Here is a 19,095-nt window from a genome sequence, read left to right as displayed (position 1 = left end):
TGGTTGGGAGTCTGCCTTTGGCTCAGGGTGTGATCCCAGAGACCCAGGATCGAGTCCCACATCGGGCTTCTTGCATGGAGCTTGCTTCTCCTCCCTCTGCCTGTGTCTCTGCCTCTCTTTCTGGGTTTCTCATAAATAAATAAATAAAATCTTTAAAAAAAAAAAGAAAGAAAGAAAAAGAAATCACATGACAGAGAATAGCATCTTCACAAATCTCGAATTTGAAAGACCAGAAAAATCTTATGCTATTCGTTTGAAAGAATGAGTTATATAGAGTGGTAAGTTTTCTATCTAAAAAAATGTATTACAAAACCCTTAGGAGACAACACAATTTAAAAGAACCTGTTACCTTGATTTACTGCTTTTTTGGAAAGCTAACATTGAGCTGTATGTTAATATAGAAGATAAACCCTTTTTCGGTATATTTCAACTTGTCAGAAAGTCAGTTACTTTGGTTACAGTTCAGAGGACATGTTCTCAGTGAAGAATAAAATATGTATTCACATTAATCATTTCCCTGGGGTATAAAGTATGTATTGACTAGAATGAAACAGAAGCTGGCCTTAGGAAGAAAAGCAAGCACTTAGAATGAGAGTCTCAGTGGATTTCTGTCTTTGATGAACTTGGGATAACTCTCCTAGTTGTAAATCATGTGAAACTTTGTCTCAGAAATCCCAAGCCTGAGCTCTAGTCCCAGCTCAGCCATTGATTGACTCCCTGTGGAGCTTTAAGCTACTTGTGTAATTTTTTTTTTTTTTATCTTCATCTCCCACCTGAAAAATGACAAGTGGATGGATAATTAAAGCAGTGGTTCCTCAAACTGGCTGTGCATCAGAATCTCCTGGGAGAAATCTCAAAGCAAACAGATTCTTGGGTCTAGCTCCAGATCTACTGAAACAGAATCTCTGGCTGTATGGCTTCAGAATCTGCATGTTAAACAAGTTTATTAGATCATTCTTATGTAGCTCACTTAGATCTTGCCATGCACCGGTATTTGATAAGCAGCAGAGTGATGATTTCTGCTTTACAAGGTCCAGGTCAGCTCTGCTACAGGACCCTGATTCCTTACCTGAAGGAATGGAAACTAAGTACAAGCACGATTACCTCTAGACAGTAGTTTCTTCACCTCCATTGTTGTTTGTTTGTTTGTTTGTTTTTAAAAGGTTTTATTTATTTATTTGGGAGAGCGTGAGAAAGCACAAGTAGGGGGAGCAGCAGAGGAGAGGGAGAGGAAGAAGCAGACTTCCCACTGAGCAGCGGCAGGGCTCAATCTCAGGATCCCGAAACCATGACCCAAGCCATAAGCAGCAGCTTCACTGACTGAGCCACCCCAGTGCCCCAGTCTGCTTATTTATATTTAACTTCTGATATTGTGATATCACAAGAAATATATATATATATATATATATATATATATATATTTGGTCTTCACATACCCAGTTTCTTGTACAGAGCTCCTAAAATCTTAAAATTCCTGGGTAATTAGGGCGATAGGAATGCCTTAACAGAGAGCTCCTAAATCCCTTGGAATTTTCTGGGTAATAGGAGGAATTTCCTGAGTGATATCTTTTGTTCTAATGAGGCAATTCTTGGCAGACCCCTCAACAGCTTCAGGATGGAGGCTGGTTGCCAGAAAGACCAGACCTTGATTAGAAGCTTGGAAATTTCAGCCCCATTCCCCAAACTCCAGGCAGGGGAGAGTGGCTTGAGATTGAGTTAATAGTCCATCACGTCTCCATGATGAGACCTCTGTAGAAACCTCTAAAAGATGGGGCTCAAGGAGCATCTGGGTTTGTGAATGCATCCATGTGCCAGGAGGGGGACATACCCCAATTCTACAAGGACAGATGTTCCTTCCAGATCTTACCCTAGGTACTTCTTCATATGATTGTTCCTTTGTCTCCTTTATAATATCTTTATAATAAGCCAGTAATAGTGTTTCCCTGAGTTCTATGAGCCATTATAGAAAATTAGAAGGCCAGTAGCCTGTGCTCATTGCATTGCATCATTGCCTCTCCAAAATAACTGTAGATTATTTAAATATCTGACAATAGAGAGAACATTTAAATTAGTAATTGTATATTCACTGCATAACGTATTAGATAACTATTTGAAAAACATGATTTATAACATAATTACCATTAGGTCAACTAAAGCATGAGTATTGTATCAGCTATGGTTGCATAGCAAACCACATAAACCTCAGGCCTTGTAACAATAGGCATTTATTATTTCTTATTAGTCTCTGGATAAACAGACTCGCTGATGATCAGCTGGGCTTACTCTTGTGCCTGAAGGCAGCTGTCAAGCTGACCAGTCTAGGGTGACTTCATTGACATGTTTAGTGGTCTGCTGGCTGTTGGCTGGGCAATGGGGGCGGCTAGACCATGCATCTTTTCAGTGCCATTCAACAAGCTATCCCAGGCTTATTGTCATGTTTGCTTGGAAAAGTTTTAAGACAGTGGAAACTGCAAGGCACTTTAAGACCTAGATTTAGAACAGGTGCAACTTTACTTCTGTCACATTCTACTGGCCAAAGTAAGTCATGAGGAGAGCCCACATTTTAGGAGTGCAGACATAATTCTATTTCCTGCACAAGAGCTGCAAAGTCGCAGTGAATGAGTGTGGATACAGGAAAAGAAGTAAGAGGATCCATTTTGCAATCAGTGACCACATATGTAAACAAGAACTGGAAGGCATATGAAAATGAAAAAAAAAAAAAAACAAAAAAAAACATAAACAACTCTGATGTGCTGTCAGGTTACGGCTGAGGTATTTCTTTTTCCTCTATATCTTTATTGTGTCATGCAGGTAGCTATAACATAGTGCAATAAACAATGACTGAATATGAAAAAAAAACAGTAAGGGAAGCCATGGTAAGAATAAGACCAACAACTCCATCACTCACTAGGCTGAGAGAATTGTATCAACAATTTGCTTATCGTAAACCCGCATAGCCTTCTGTCCTGTAGTGCTTGCAGGTGGGTAGCAATGGAAAGATCCTCACATTCCCGAAGCTAAGTAGTTCTCTATGGTATATCTAATAACCTGGGATCTCAAGTGGAATCTAGCCACGAGATACCCAATTATTCTTAGCATTTCTGCACACTCTGCATATTACCAGGGCTGGCACCTTCTCAGGGCTGTAACACTTTAGCAATCTCTGAAATCCATAGGAAACACTTCTTTCTTAAGAACCATGATTTCTGATTGTTGAAATTTTGCTAATTTAAGAGCCAAAATTTTAGGCTTTTTTTTTTTTTTTAAATATTATCACTATTCTCAATAGAAGTTTTTCTTTCAAAGTATAAGTTGTTCATGTCCTTGTGTTTTAAAAGAGTTGATAGAATACATTTTGCCAGTTTTTAACATGCTGTTTTTGCCATAATGCAATGACATTCTCAGAGCCTGTGGAGTAAAGCGCGGTTTCTTTGCCCTTACATAAAATATTCTGAGAATGCTATACTTTCAAGTTCTCATTTATTTATTTCTGTGTTCTCTCTTGCTCCCATAGGCTCTAAGCATGCCTGTGTCTGACAATTTGTTCCATTTTACTTGGCTTCTTCTAATATGCTGTCTTCTTTGAAAAGACAACTTTGTTAGGATTATTTGTAAAAGAAAAGCAATTATGCTCTGAGTAAGGGCCAGGGGGCCTATAATCTGAGGTGCATAATCTTTAGCCTCTAGGAGCTTGGTGATTTGTCCTTTGGCTAATTATCTCCTGGTTCTTACCTATATCCAGAGACAGACAAGAGCCAGATTATTGGGAGTCCAAAGCCTTGGTGCATAGTCAGCTGTTGAGAAGGTAAGGATATGAATGACCTGAATAGATAAAATAAATAAATTCTAGATGAGCCAACTGTGCACAGGACATTAAGCATTACTTAACCCAACTTTGTCAAAGCTTAATTTGCCAAATACGCTTTGAGCTTTTTCAAAGCATCGGCTAGTTTTACATTATATTTTAGGATGTGAGATGACTTTGTTCATTCATTCCACACCTTCATTTATTCTCTTCTGCACTGAGGATGCACATATGCACACACAGACATACACAATGCTAAATATATGTACTTATTCAGGGTCTTAATAAACCTTCACAATAAACCTGAATGAAGATGTATATGCTAAAAATAGTTGATTATGTAAAAGATGTGGTTGGCACTAAGAATAAGCAGAAAGTATGTGCTGTGAGCACTGTGCTGAGAGACTTGGCTTCAAATATTGATTTCATCACATATTAGCTAGGTTTTTGCTTAGTTGCACTTTTATTTTCTGAAAATGGACTAATTCCTGCCTTGCAGTATTGTTGGGAAAATAAAATAAAAGAACATAAGTATGGGCACGTGGCTGGCTCAGTTGGAAGAGTATGCAACTTTATCTCAGAGTCATGAGTTCAAGCCCCACATTGGGTATAGAGATTACTTAAAAACATAAAAATAAAAATAAAAAAGAACATAAGTGCTTCATACAGTGCCTGTCAAAGAGTAAGTAACCCCAAAATGTCACCATCTTTTCCTATTCACAGAGAGGAAGACAAATAAGTTGGGTTTTGAAGGATGAGTAGGAGTTCACAAACCAAATAACAAATCCCCAGCAGGGAAAAAGTCCTTTCAACAACAACAACAACAACAACATTTGAACATTTGTTTCTGAAAATGGAAGGTGATTCATAAAGCTGTTGCCAATGCCTAGCAAAGTCAATAATACTTCTCTTTTTCTTTCTCTGTCTTGAGAAATGTTAGGTCACTGACCTACTGGATTTGTCAACTCACTTGTACCACCTTACTAATAAAACATATTTGAGCCAGCACTGCGATCAAATGGTGATGTAGCATTTATGAAAAACAGGAAAATGCTAGAAATCAATAACACTGAATGAAGTATCAGAATTTTGAAAATGCACAGGAGGGAACAAGATATCCCTTCCACAGCCACAGCCACAGCCACACCCCAGAGTCTGAAGGTAAATCATATGTAAGCTCGAAATTTCTTTATTTAGAAAAGGTCTATCCATTCAATTAATAGGCATTTACTAAACACATATCACTTGCAAATTCTTGGGTTAATGAGGGAGACAAACATGACGATGGCTAACAATGACCCAGGGAGAAGGAAATAAGGTCTATAAATGAAAAGGAAAAAAAAAAAAAACTAAAAAGAATGGCAGTGATAATTTCCTTGGCCTTTGAAAGGCAAGTAGGGTAATGGTTATCCAAGAAGAAAAGTGAGGGAGTTCTACTGCAGGGAATAGCATAAGCAAAGGGGCAGATACATTAAAGCAAACGGCTGGAAAGAGCAGCCTGGTCTGTTAGCTAAATCACCAAGCCCATTAAAAACAAAACAAACACAAAGAAAAAATTCATACAGTCCAAGGAGAGCCAGAACCAACAAAATCTGTCCTTGGAACCCTCATCAAACAAAAAGTCATGGTTCCCTTTTTTTCCATCTCTACTTGTGATATATGCCTTTTGAGGGTACCTGTAGGTATTGCAACAGTCACTGCCAACGTCTTACCATGTGTGTGGTACTCAGTGCTCTCATGCAGGACCTCAGTATCCTCCTGCAGGGACCAGATCCCTCAACATGAGGGCTTTAGGCCCTCAAGCAGCATAGGCAGGAAATGCAGGGGAGGATATTTAATGCTTGTGGGGGCTTATAATAAGGAGAGGGAGTCGGAGGCTAGGAGCACCGGCTTCCTGCACCTCATGATTACCTGTCATTAATGCATTACCTTCGCTTCCCTTCTTCCTTTCCTGGAATCACCTTCCAAATAAGCTACTTGCACTTATAACCTTGTGTCAGGAGTAATACTTGTAGAAGAGAGCAACCAAGATAGTGTTGCTTAAGGCTACCTGTGCTACATAGGCCAGCAGAGTTTGGAGTCCAGAGAGAAGAAGGGCTGGGTTGAGGCGAGAGAGAGTAGAAGTCAATCTGATTCTAGGAAATGGTTCAGGTAGCGTATCTGTTGGCCTTTGGACTTTGAGCTTTTAGTTTGTATTTTAAGGATTAAATGAGTTAATTCATATGAAGTGTTTAGATGAGAGCCTGGCACAGAGATATCGACCATGGTTATTACAGTTATTACTTACCTATTGGTTTTCTCTTGTTTGTGTGCATGAACATGTGCTTACTCAAAGAGAAGACCCAAAACACAAAAGAGGTATGAAGAGAGGTGGGCACGAGGGCTCCTTATGCACACTTCCACCCCCATGGAACAGATGCCAGAAGGCAGCCTTTCTCCACTTAGGTGAGACTCCTCTTCCTACTCAGAGTCTTTGCTGAATATGGAACTCATCTTGTGTGACAAGCCTTGTTGACTGCAGTGCCTCGCGCACTATATGGAGGTGACTCACACCTGTGCATTGTCAAACTCACACTGGCAAGAGGTAGTTGGGACCCTCTCGGCTTATGATTGAGGAAGTCTGAGTTTGGAACTGATAATTCATGGTTTTTGTAAGCTGCCCACGTGATTCAGATATGTAGCCAGGTTTGAGAACCATAGCACTATGTGGCTTCAATCCCCAAGGTCCATATCGCAGGGCATTGTCATGTCATAACAGAGACTTCTTTTTTTTCTTTTTGTCTGCACAGAATCTCAGGCCGACTCTTCTCCTACAACTAATGTCAGAACAAGCTGTGTTATAGCCCCTTCCAGGGAGTTTCTGTCTCCACACTTTTCATAGAGATGAGAGGGAAAGAGCTGCTCTTGGAGTTGAGATAAGTGACATTCTGGAAATATCAGAATGTCCTGTTCTTCAGATTCACTCTCTTAATTTGTATCATTTAACAACTCGGCGATGGTTTGAGAAGGAACTAACATTTTAAGGAAGACATTGGTAAAGCATTCTATTTTAAAAATAGATGCACAGCTGAAGAAGAAAACTGGTTTCTCTCTGTGTGAGTGCACATGGCATTTTGAACTGTTCTAAGCAGGCCTGCAGTAATAAGTAATCAACTATCAGAAGAATAGTTGCATCTTATGTTTGTGGAGGGAGACACTGAGCACGGCAAGTAACAGGAGCTCCATTTAGTACTGCTAATTTCACTTCTCAGAATGCTTCCACAGGAACTATCCTCTGTTGGCATCACAGCTGACCTGTGAGGTTGTCAAGGCTGCAGCATCTTTTCTTATAAACCTGAAGCAAGGCATTAAGGAAAATTACAAAGAATACAGAAGCATTCTCCAGATAGGAAGAATTTATTGTTGTTGTTGTTGTCAGTGAAATTACAGGATATTTTATTGGCCAAATAGATCCGATTGGCTAACAGCTATTTTGCTTTAAACCAAATGGGAAAGTCTAAATTTTAAGGAATCCAGAGACACTTCTGGCCTAATACATACTCAGGCAAAAGAAAGAGGTTTTTCAAAGATTTAATATTTTATTAAATAATGCTCCAAGAAAGAGATTTTTCAAAGATTTCATATCAAACGAAAATAATGCCCCCAGTACTTTGACCAGCTCCATTCTCTTGCTACACAGCATCATAAACATACACATCCCTAAGATCAGGCTGAGGGTTGGAGGGTGAGAACAGAGTGGGGAGGATGCTTTTGGATGGAATCATAACCAGATAGACCATGACTGGTGTCCTTGGAGCTAGTACAAAAACACTCAAATGTTATAAATTCTACATTTTGTAAACTACATGGGTGGAGACAGATTTTCATCCTTTCCTACCCATGCCCTATTTTATTTATTAAGAGCTATAATTTGGTCTGGGTTTTGGAGGTATACTGGTTTAACAGAGGGATTTTAATTCAATTTGTTGGGAAGGAAAGGAAAACCAGAAAGCCATTTTGCAAGCATTTGATTCTTAAATCTCTCTTGCATTAGCAGGGAGAGAGAATGCATGTCACTTATGTTGTTATAATTGCCAGCAGTCTTCCTTCTGTGTGCTATTTATGTAACTCAGCATTATCATTCCCATTTTACAGGTAAAGAAACTGAAGTTTAGAAAGGCTAAAAGAGTCACACAAATGTACACAGTTGGCTATGATACCTCACTTCATAGGGAAATTATCAGTGAAAAACTCACACAGCTCTTGATCTAATTTACTATTCATTTCTCAGTGTACTGGGCAAGATTATTGAAAATGGTCTTTGTGTTTTTCGTCTCATGCTCTTATTAGAGTACTAACAAGATTCATGCAAAAAATGGACCTCAGGGATTCTTTCTGATATAAAGTCTTAATCCTTAATCATAGCAACAACTATTCATCTTGTAGTTCCACACCAGGCTTTAAGAAATATGTGTCAGGAACAGTCAAATTTGCAAGCCATCTATTTGTTGATAGAGCTTTCTCTATTATAAAAAATGATAGGAAGAAAACAGGGAGCTGCATCTTTGCTCTTTCTGACTAGAATTATGAGTATGGGCTTAAACAAGTTTATCCATTTTTTTTCTTTTTAATTATTTAGCAAAGATATATTAGTACCTACTATGTACAAAGCAATATTGAGCTATGCAAGATAGGAGGAAGAATGATTGTACTGTCCAGAGGTTTATGGTGGAACCACTTTTAACCCTCTACACCAGAACAACAGGTGTAATCATCAGAAATTATGCAGTTCAAATACATCATTGCTTTTGCTTTCCAGTGAATATAAGCTCAGTCAGAGAGGCGATGTTCAGCTGTCCACCTTGTATATGCTAAACACATTAACAAGGCTAGTACTATGGAGACTTACAGTCAGGACTTTTGAGTCAAACAACCCAGCTTTAAACCTTAGCTCTAACACTTTTTAGCTGTGCAGACTAGGGCAAGTTCTTGAACTGCACTAAACCTTAGCTTCCTCATTTGTAAACTGAAGATAACAATAGATTCTGGATCATAGGATTGAATCATAATCAGATGAGATAGTACATGGACAGAGCTGAGGCTAATAGCCAGGAATAAAGATTAGCATCATTATTTGTATCAGAAGGATTCACTGCAGGAAATGACAATTGCCAAATTCCTCCATTAGATCAGTGGTTTTCCATGCTTTCTTGTTTAAGATGTAACATTTTTGTTCAAGTGCAGAGGCCTGGAATATAGAATAGCACACAGTGGAGTGGTTTGAAGCAGAGAAGAGGGAGAACCTTGCACCATCTTCCCATCTCCAGTGGGTGCCAGGGAGCATCTCTACCACATTCTTAGCATTCAGCTTAAAAGCTTTAATATTAAAAATTATTCTTATGTATTGTAATAGTGTTGTATAGTGACAAGTGGTAGCTACGGTTGTGGTAAGCATAGCATAACGTATAGAGAATCACTGTATGTTACCTGAAACTAATGTAGCATTGTATGTTAACTATTCTCAAGTTAAAAAAAATTATTTTTAAGCTCCAATGTGGACTTTGAACTCATGACCCTGAAATTAAGAGTCCTTTGCTCTACTGAGCCAGGAGCCCCTAAATTTTTTTAAGATTATCCTTATAATGTGAACTGAGATGTTTTGGTCATTTGAATGTGCCATCTATATTCTAGTGCATATAAGAATATCATCCAAGTAGGGAGCCCTGGGTGGCCCAGCAGTTTAGTGCAGCCTTCGGCCCAGGACGTGATCCTGGAGTCCCGGGATCGAGTCCCACATTGGGCTCCCTGCAAGGAGCCTGCTTCTCCCTCTACCTGTGTCTCTCCCTCTCTCTGTGTGTCTCTCAAGAATAAATAAATACATTTTTAAAAAAGAATATCATCCAAAAATTTATTTTATGGTCATATTTTACATTTTACATTTTAAAAATTGTGAGACTAGGGGCACCTGGGTGGCTCTGTCAGTTGAGCAGCTCCCTTGAGCTCAGGTCTTGATCCCAGGATCCTGAAATTAAATTCTGTATGGGACTCTCTGCTCAGCAGGAAGCCTGCTTCTCCCTCTGCCCCTTCCTTTGCTCATTTTCTCTCTCACTGGCTCACTCCCTCCCCCCTACCCTCTCAAATAAATAAATAAATAAATAAATAAATAAATATCTTTTAAAAGATTAAAATTGTGAGACGAGGGCAATATGTTCATGCATTTCCTTTATAATTAAGAAATGCATCATAGAAATTCAGCATTATTCATTCAGTAATTCCACGAGTATGTATTAAGCATTATTTATACACCAGGCCCTAGTAGGATCTTGCCTTATGCAGAAAAACCAGCGAAAGATATAAAGTTTATTTTGGGTAGAATAGCTGTTTAACTTTTTCGTGACTGAATCTACAGAACTTAGCACATACCTGGCATATAGCACACATTCCATAAATAGTTGTTGAACTGAAAATTTTGAGCTAATGAATGATTGCCGTCTCACTTTAGGAAATGGACCAAGTTTCTGTGGATTTGAGAATTGTTCTTCCATATTGAGAACATGAATCTCCAAGTAGGTTTTAGTTGTGATACGTAAAACCCAAGTCCTCTTCTCTCCAGAATCAAGTCTTTCTGGGATATTAAGGGAATTTCTAATGGGACTAAGCCCCTCCATTGGCTTGGAAAATTTAATTAGAAAAGGAATGAATACAGAAGATTACCCAGTACATAATAAATCTAGAATCATTGCTGAGGTCCAGGAGATCATGGACAGACATCTAAGAATCCATAAACTGTTCTCCATCAAGTATTGGAAAGATGCAGTTCTCCACATACTTGCACTATAGGCTGAGTAGATTGACTAGTATACTATGAATATTCAGAAAAACAACTCTCAAAACCAATTTCAACAAATATTTGTTTTAAGCCATATGCCTCAATGTGATTTCTGTATTTTCTTATATTCAAGGGAGAAAAATCTGCTAAGTCTTTCTCAACAGGGCATGGGCTTGCCTTTCCTTTCCAAAATATGGTAAGTTCTTCTCTGTAAAGGAAAAATGAAAGAGCTATGCGTCATATCTACAAAGCAAACAGAAGCTGCCAAACATAATCATTATCAAGATTAAAACCGTCATCATTATCGTTATGTGTTCAATGTTTGCTATGTAGTGAGTAGTCTGTAGCATTAGTTTACAAGTACCCAATTCTATAGGTGAGGGCATGGGACAAGACTACATGAACAGTAAGGGACAGAACTGGAACTCAAAACCACCTGTTTGTATATTCAGGTTCCAAGTGAGAAAGTTCTGGGGCACTAAAATTAATTGAGGGGGAATTTTTAAAAAGAGGTGAATTAAAAAGAGGTGGGAAGGATTTAAATAAAGCAAAAAAGGATGATGCCTGTCCTGTACCTAGTAAATAACAGAGGAGCTGTTACCACCCCAGGCCTGAAGGGTCAACTGCAGGGAGAGAGAGACACACACAGAGAAAAACTATATGGAGAAGGTAACTTCACAGCACCTGTGGCCTTTGCCAGAGGGACGTAACTAATCAGGGGCCATTGGGAAGGATCAAGAGAATAAATACCCAGACCACAGTTTCCTCCCACTCTCTCTTCTGACTGTACGTCTCATTGGCTGCACCTCCCATTGGGATGACATGGGAATATGTTGCTCATTAATGTGGTCATTTAGGTCAACCTTCTGGGTCACAGAGTAGGGGGGATAAGGGGGATCTAGGAGAAGCAGAAGCTGACCAACACAATGTGTTCCTAAAGGGAAGTGCTCTTAACCATACCTATTCTGTCCCTAGATGATTCTCTCCATCCCTCATTAAGCAAATCATCTTTGGTTGCTCTGTGTACTTATGGGCTGAGGACTTAGAGATGAGTAAGATATTATCCTGCCTTCGAAGAGCTTAGATTCATGGCCTTCAGAAAATGGGTCTTAAACATGTTTGATTTGCTATTTTAACTACCATTTTATCTCCCAGGTGGGACTACATTGCCAACCAAATATCCTAACACTCCTCAAATCTTGTCCCACTATATTTCTTAGTTTCCCCTGTTTCCACAAACTTCTCTATGTTTAGCTTCTTTTAGCCAGCCTTGAACTCTAGTGAGGAAAGCTAATGACCTAATAAATAAATATGTTCAAGTGATATTGATTTTATTTTGTCTCATTAGATATTTCAAAAGGAAAAGACACAGCGTTGGAGAAAAATACTCTTTCTCTTACAAGGGAAATAAAAAAGGAAGAGGTTTAGAAAGTCCTTCCCTGACACTGTATACCTGTTTACATTAGAATAAATTGCATTTTCCCCTGGTAAGAGTTGTGCTCAGTCAGAGCAGAGAAACACCATTAAAGATGCCAAGGTTGTTCCATAAGTGGATTGATTGTAAGTGCTCTCATTGCTATAGCTTGAAAGAGTTGAAATTGTTTTGGAAGCAAAATAGAAGAAACTCCGCTAACTCCCTTGGTCCTTTATTAGAATGGCCAGAGTAGTCTTCTTGTCTTTGATTACTTCCCTTCCCCCACAGCAAAGGAGTGATCCTCACAGTGCTGGAATTTTCTTCTCCATGTTTGCTAAATGCTTAGAAAGCTAGCTCTCCCACTGTCTAACCCTGGAGCAGGCAGGCCTGAAAGGATTCCTAATGAGAGGCCAGATGTTTAGGAATAGAAGCAGTATAGAAGAGGAACTGTTACATGCACCAGAAGGTATGTCCACCAAAGGAGAGACAAGCTTTCCAGTTCAAAGAAAAAAAAATTTTTGTTTGAAGTTATCTGAAGGCCATGCTCAGTTGAAAGATCAGAGTTAAAGATTGGACCATATTGGAAATTAGCATTGCTAATGAGATTTTCAGAGACTCACAGATTATTTTAATCTACTTAACCTTCTCTACAAATGCTCAACTTAGAAAACACTGTGCTTCTATTTTTAATAGCCTAATAATGGATAAGTGTTATTTTTAAGGCAGAGGCAACAATGTTAATATCACATTTCAAACAAGAACCGTCAAATAATGGCATATGGCTTTATTTTTGTCAGTTCCAATGGCATGTTAGACAGTGGTATCCAACAGTCTGAACTGTCTGATAAATTGGAAGGTAAGGACAGTCTAAGTGGCTAGCTGACAGGACTACTTCCTCTCTAATGACAAATATACAGTTGAGTATCAAAATAGCAGCTTCTCTTTATGGGCCTAAGTGAACTGAACCCTGGGAACCCAGGTTTCTATAAAACATTTGATCAGTGTGGTTCACAACAGGCGCTCTCCACTATTTTTGACATGACCTCCACTTTAATCAATATGATGCTGAAATCTGCAACCTTTGAAGAGTACTCCCTGAATGAAGCAGTGAAAACAGTTTGTGTCCATTAATATGAATGAATCAGTCACCCTTGTTCACCTGCCCTGAATTTCAAGGTTAAGCTCCTTTTATAAATTCAGATTTCTTTGCCTCTGTTTTTAAGCCTAATTTGTTTTCATGTTGATTTATTCATTTATTTAACATTTGTTTATCTAACACATATCAGTTGAGCACCTGCTATGTGCCAAGTACTCTATTAAACGCCGAAGTTATCGTGTTGAGCAAAACAAGCTTCCTACTTCCATAGAGGTTGTCTCCTAGTGAAGAAAGATATTAAAACAATAAATAAACAAGGGCAATATGAAGTACCAAAAAAAACACATCTCACACACAATACCAATGACAATTAAAAAAAAAAAAGAGGATATGTGAAAAGGTGTAGTTGGGAAGAAAGAGAGTTTTTTTTAGGGTAGGGTCAGGAAAGAAAGACCCTCTGAAGAACAGAGTATAAATAAGAAAATGGGAGAGGAAGAGATAGTAGGCAAAGACCTAAGTAGAGAAGGTTCCAGGCAGAAGGAATAGCAAGTGCAAAAGCATAGAAGGCCAGTGTGGCTGAGGAGTAGAGAGAGAGAGGGTTGGAATTAGATGCAAGCAAAAAGGTATACAGGAGCCAGGACACATAAGGCTTTGCAGCCATAGTAAAGAATTTCAGTTTTACTTTGAGCCTACTGGACAGCTCTTGAAATTTTTCTCAGATGAGTGATATGATTTAATTCATACTTTCAATAGCTCAATGTAGATAATACACAGAGAATGATTTATAAGGATAAGAGTAAAAGGATGACCTGTTGGGGGTCTATTGCATTGGCTCAGGTGAGAGATGATTGGTGGTAAGGTGGTAGCAAGGAAAATGTAGAGAATGTTAATACTTTATTTGACACAAAATATGGGGCCAAAAAAAGGTAACTCAACCATCAAATTTGAATTTTTAGTCTTAGACCCTTATCTAGTCAAAGTGGATCCAGGAAGGCCTTTAGATCATTTGGCGGAAATCTTTCAAACTGTGAGAAAAAGTGAAGCATAGACATATTAGAGGACACAAAGAGTCATCAAACAGACCACCAGAAATCCCCAGACTGAGGCTTATGCCTCCTATCTCCTAGGGTATTAAATAAGGTGGCCAAGTTCATACAAGATCAGCAGAGCCTAGGCATGGAACTTGTCAGTTCAGTGGACCTGTCGACACCAGAGTTCCTGGTCTCTATACTGTGAATCTACACAGTGAGAAGAGCTGTGAAATTATTTCAGGGTCTGTGTATCCATATGTGTATACTCATATCCTGTAGGCTAAAGAAATAAAAGCATAAGTACTGTCATGTAGTTACTAGAGGGGAGTCATTAACAGCTTGGACTCTGGCATCTGACTAGGTTCAAGTCTTGACTTTAATAATTATTGACTGTGTACCTTTGATTAGGTTACTTAACCCCATCTTGATTTCCTCTCTGGTAAATTGGAATAAAAATAGTAGCTCTTCCTAGTTTTGTGATGCCCACTTAAGGTAATCCACTTATACAAAAGGGAGGAAAAGGGAAAGGGAAAGGAAGGGAAAGGAAAGGAAGGAAATCTCTTAGAAGATCATCTGACAGCAAATATTCAAGAAATGTTCACTATTATGTGGAAGACAAAACTTTTCTTTTACTTGAAATGGGGCTCTTAATATTCAAAATTGATGAGACTGACTCACTCTCCACCCTGAAGAAACTATTAAATATCATTCTTGATGCAGTGAAACGCTGGGACACTTGCACCCCGATGTTTCTAGCAGCAATGTCCACAATAGCCAAACTGTGGAAGGAGCCTCGGTGTCCATCAAAAGATGAATGGATAAAGAAGATGTGGTTTATGTATACAATGGAATATTACTCAGCCATTAGAAATGACAAATACCCACCATTTGCTTCGACGTGGCTAGAACTGGAGGGTATTATGCTGAGTGAAATAAGTCAATCGGAAAAGGACAAACATTATATGGTCTCACTCATTTGGGGAATATAAAAATTAGTGAAAGGGAATAAAGGGAAAGGAGAGAAAATGAGTGAAAATATCAGTGAGGGTGACAAAACATGAGAGACACCTAACTCTGGGAAATGAACAAGGGATGGTGGAAGGGGAGGTGGGCAGGGGCATGGGGTGACTGGGTGATGGGCACTGAGGGGGGCACTTGATGGGATGAGCACTGGGTGTTATGCTAAATGTTGGCAAATTGAACTCCAATTAAAAAATTAAAAAAATATATATATATATATTAAAGTGCATGTTATAAGAAAAAAATGGCATTCTCCCCTCTGGATGTGTGGCCAGAACAGCGACTTCCTTAGCTCTACTCCAACACTGCTCACCAAGCAGCCACCTGGCAGGAACTGTGGCCTTCAGTAACGGGACATTATTCCTTCACTCAATTTTTCATTCATTTATTCAACAATGTTTGCTGGGTGTGAACTTAAATGCCTGGTGGTTCTTAGCCTATTTTGTTCTGCTTCAACTGTGTTCACTTGCTTAATTTACTCCCCTGAGTAACATCCCTCATTGAAATGCAATGATTTTTCAATTGGCAGATGAGGGGTGGTGGCAGAGAGAGTAAGGGGGCGTAAGCTTCCTATCAGAATTTCAAAGGGGCCATGAGTTGTGCACAATTTGAAGCATTCCTAAGTATCCTGAAGGTCTGTGTGTAAGGAACAAGCAGATCAAAGCTGAAGAGAAAGGCAGCTGAAGGATCCTTATTTCAGGTTGTCTGTGTGTAGTTTGGGTTGGAAAGCACTGCCTTAGCCTTTTTCATTAGTTCCCCACATTACTCTAATGACAGCACTGTGAGGTATTAGCACGCCTATTTTACAGCCTGAGGCTCAGAGATCTTAAGAGACTACCCAAGTCACTTGGCTGGTAAGTAGAGGTTCAGGAAGAGACCCCGGGTTGCTTCCTCATCATGTTTTGCTTATCTGTTTGTTTGTTTGGTCCTATAACCTCCCACATGGCCAGCTGCCGTTCCCTGCCCACAAAGTGGTTACTCTGTGTATAGAGAAGGATGAAAGGGAGTCAAAGAGGTAATGGTGATAATGATGTATGATGCAGTGTGGTGGTGGTGCTGTGCGTGTGAGAGATACAGAGACAGAGGGGGTGGGAGCCAGAGAAAGACTCTGGACAAATTCTGAATTAATATCTACCAATAAAAAACATGGCCAGTCAAGGTGAGTTTGGGTCTGGCCATCACCAGTGGCACAAAAGGTGAAACAGAGACACCTGAGCCAGCCTAACACTATTTCTATGCTGAGTGGGGCCTCAAATGGGGAACAGAAAGGGAAGAGGCATAGAGGTCTCTTGGGCCAATGATGAGGTACAGGCCACCAAGAGAAATTGCCCTCAGGAAGCCAGTGTGAGGGGAGCAGGGGAGCTGTGGGCAGCCTCTCCATGAATTCAGTGCCAGTCCCCTCAAAACATGTTGCTTCAGGATGCCATGATTTTGGCCCCTTGAACTAGCCAAGCTCATCTCCTTCCTGCAGAAGCCCGTTCATAGGAAAAGCAAAACCAGGTCATGTTTAAACCTCTGAAGCCTTTTCAGTTTTATAATTTTGCAGAAGGTTTAGGTAACACTCCTGCAACAAATGAGCAACCAAGTTGTAATTTGTCCCTTCCCTTCCCCAGTTGCCAGAGCCAGAAAAGTCTTCCCATACCATCACCTTAATGATTATTTATGGGTGGTGCATGAATTTCTCAAGTGGGTATCATGCATAACATCCAGGCATTTCCATAAAAACGAGGGCAATTTTTTTAAACAAACATATAAACATTTACCTAATCTATGCAAATCTATTCATCAGGATTTTATAAAACCACCACTTCCCACCCACACCCCCAACCCACAAAATCCTGGCTCCTTTTTGTTTCCCAGTTTGTTTCTAAGCGCTATGTTGAGGGAGGAGGGGGCTCCCGGAGTAAAGGGGGAGATGGTGCTCTCTTCATGATGCAGCCTGCTTGCGCACAGCAGCCCCGTGCTTGCAGTTGTGAGCAAAGAGCCAAGTGTGGGAGCTCACCATGATGGTAACCACCTCCCCACAAGGCAGGCAGCCTTTCACCAGAGGGAAGTATCAGGTTGCTGTACTTCGGCTGTGGGTTGTCACTGTCTAATAATATGACCGTTTTGCCATCTCTCTGCAAATAAGGCAGGAGCTGCTACCTGATTGGTATAACATCTCACTTTCCCTCCTCATTGATTTTCTTGTTCTCCTCCTTTGCTTCATAAAAAGAGGGACAAGTGGCTGGTGCTGTGGACAGAGAAGCTTTATTTTTAGTATGAGACAACCTCTATTTTCTTTCAGGAGAGGGAAGTTGGATTATCAATTCTTTTGTAAATGTGTATGGTGATATTTGCTCCGGTAAGTTTTTATATCTCTCTTGATTTACTGCTGGCTGTGGAGATGTGTGTGTATGTGTGTGTGCATGTGTATTTGCATAGGTACATTTAGGCTGCATACTTTTCTCTCCAGATATCATTTTTGAAATCTTACATCTTTTTTTTTTTTACTTTGCTTTCTTATATTTATATTTTTAAGTCAAAGAGGCTGTGCTGTGTGATAATGTGATGCTTACCTTAGTTGTTGAAGGATGTGTCGGGCTTCTTTTAACATAGTAAGGAAACTATTTAAGCAAACTTATTTTGGGCTTTATAAAAATGTAATGTCATTCTACCTCTCCCCTTTGGAGTATTTAATGTCCTAAGTATATTCATTGTGTTACAACCTGCTTGCCATTTTAATGAAAGTTTCTTTGTCAGTGTCAGAACAATAATTTCTTAAACTCCATAAATAGCTACCAAACATTGTATGCAGTGCCGAAAGGGGTGTGCTAATTTCATAAGGTCTTCTAAAGATGGAATGAATGAGATGAGTTTCCCTGTAAGATTGGGTACTTGTGCACCTTTAAATGAACTGAATTTATGAAAAGTATTCATGTCATTAAAGTAAATCCTTAGCATTCCGTGAAAAGATGTAATCACAAGTAGCTGTTGCTTCTCTTCTTTCTTTGCACTATGTATTTGTGTCACCATCTGTCAGATGCCCAGCCCTGGCTCTCATGCTTCTATATCCGAAGCTGATCAAGAGAAAAGTTGCTGTTATTAAGTTCAAACTAGTGCAACATGCCTATCTGGTCACTGCTGCTAGTAATGACTTTTGAATGCATTACCTGGCTAGCTGCGTTTTTCTTTTGTTTCCAGAGATATTAGGAGGTCTGAATTCTTTGTTATTAACTCAGAAGTCTGGGAGAAATTCTGTTAATATAATTACCCTAGACAGAGATAAGATGATTAAGTAATTGCTCCAACGGAAACAAACTGATGCTTTAATTTTCTCTTTATGTTACACAATCAACCAATCGGCACAGACTTTCTCATAGTGAAATGAATTAGAATATATTTGTAATGAAAGTTAAAGGCACCTTTGAATAAAAAGCAAGATGAGGTCTGGCTATATATTTTTTCAAAGATTTTGAAAGTGAAGTTGGGAATGTCATGCATGCCTGGACTTATTAGGCATAGAATCTTCAGAATGGCAATTATTTAGATCCTGCATCATCTAAGGACAATTCATGGAACTAGTAATGAGTGTCTAGGAAATGCACTGATCCTCACTCCTACTTTCTTTGAGGCCTTCTGCTCCTCACACACCCTTTGCATGCTGGAATGAAGTGACTCTGACAAACAGAATTTTAAATTCTGATTAATCTACTTCAGCCTCAAAAATAGTTCAGCCTCAAAAATGCTACAAATCCACATGAACTTCCACTGCTTCTTACTGTGGTCACAGTGTTACTAATAACAGCTTTCAATGCCATAAACCATCGCTGGAACCAAGTGTTCCTTAGCCAACCATTCACTGCAAAACAAACAAAACTTTTATCCTTGGGCTGTTGATATTTACTGCTAAATGAAGTCAAGAGCATTGAACATCCGTCT

At 39.4% G+C, this 19,095-nt stretch overlaps 1 protein-coding gene across 2 annotated transcripts in view; it reads left to right on the top strand.

The window, feature by feature from the left end:
- Positions 1 to 19,095, top strand: part of SYNPR (synaptoporin) — a 291,170-nt gene that overhangs the window by 129,991 nt on the left and 142,084 nt on the right. Inside the window, exon 1 of one of the 2 annotated variants that reach the window (XM_077858230.1) lies at positions 17,072 to 17,518. The exons of the other annotated variant lie outside the window; for it this stretch is intronic. Coding sequence (XP_077714356.1) covers positions 17,495 to 17,518 — 24 coding nt within the window. The 5' untranslated portion in view covers positions 17,072 to 17,494. Of the gene's footprint in view, positions 1 to 17,071; positions 17,519 to 19,095 lie in introns of those variants that run through there. 2 annotated transcript variants of the gene reach the window in all.

Source organism: Canis aureus, chromosome 19 (assembly GCF_053574225.1).
Source record: "Canis aureus isolate CA01 chromosome 19, VMU_Caureus_v.1.0, whole genome shotgun sequence".
NCBI classification, from domain to species: domain Eukaryota; kingdom Metazoa; phylum Chordata; class Mammalia; order Carnivora; family Canidae; genus Canis; species Canis aureus.
Note: the sequence above shows the minus strand (reverse complement) of the source record. Positions and strands in the feature narration are given on the sequence as shown.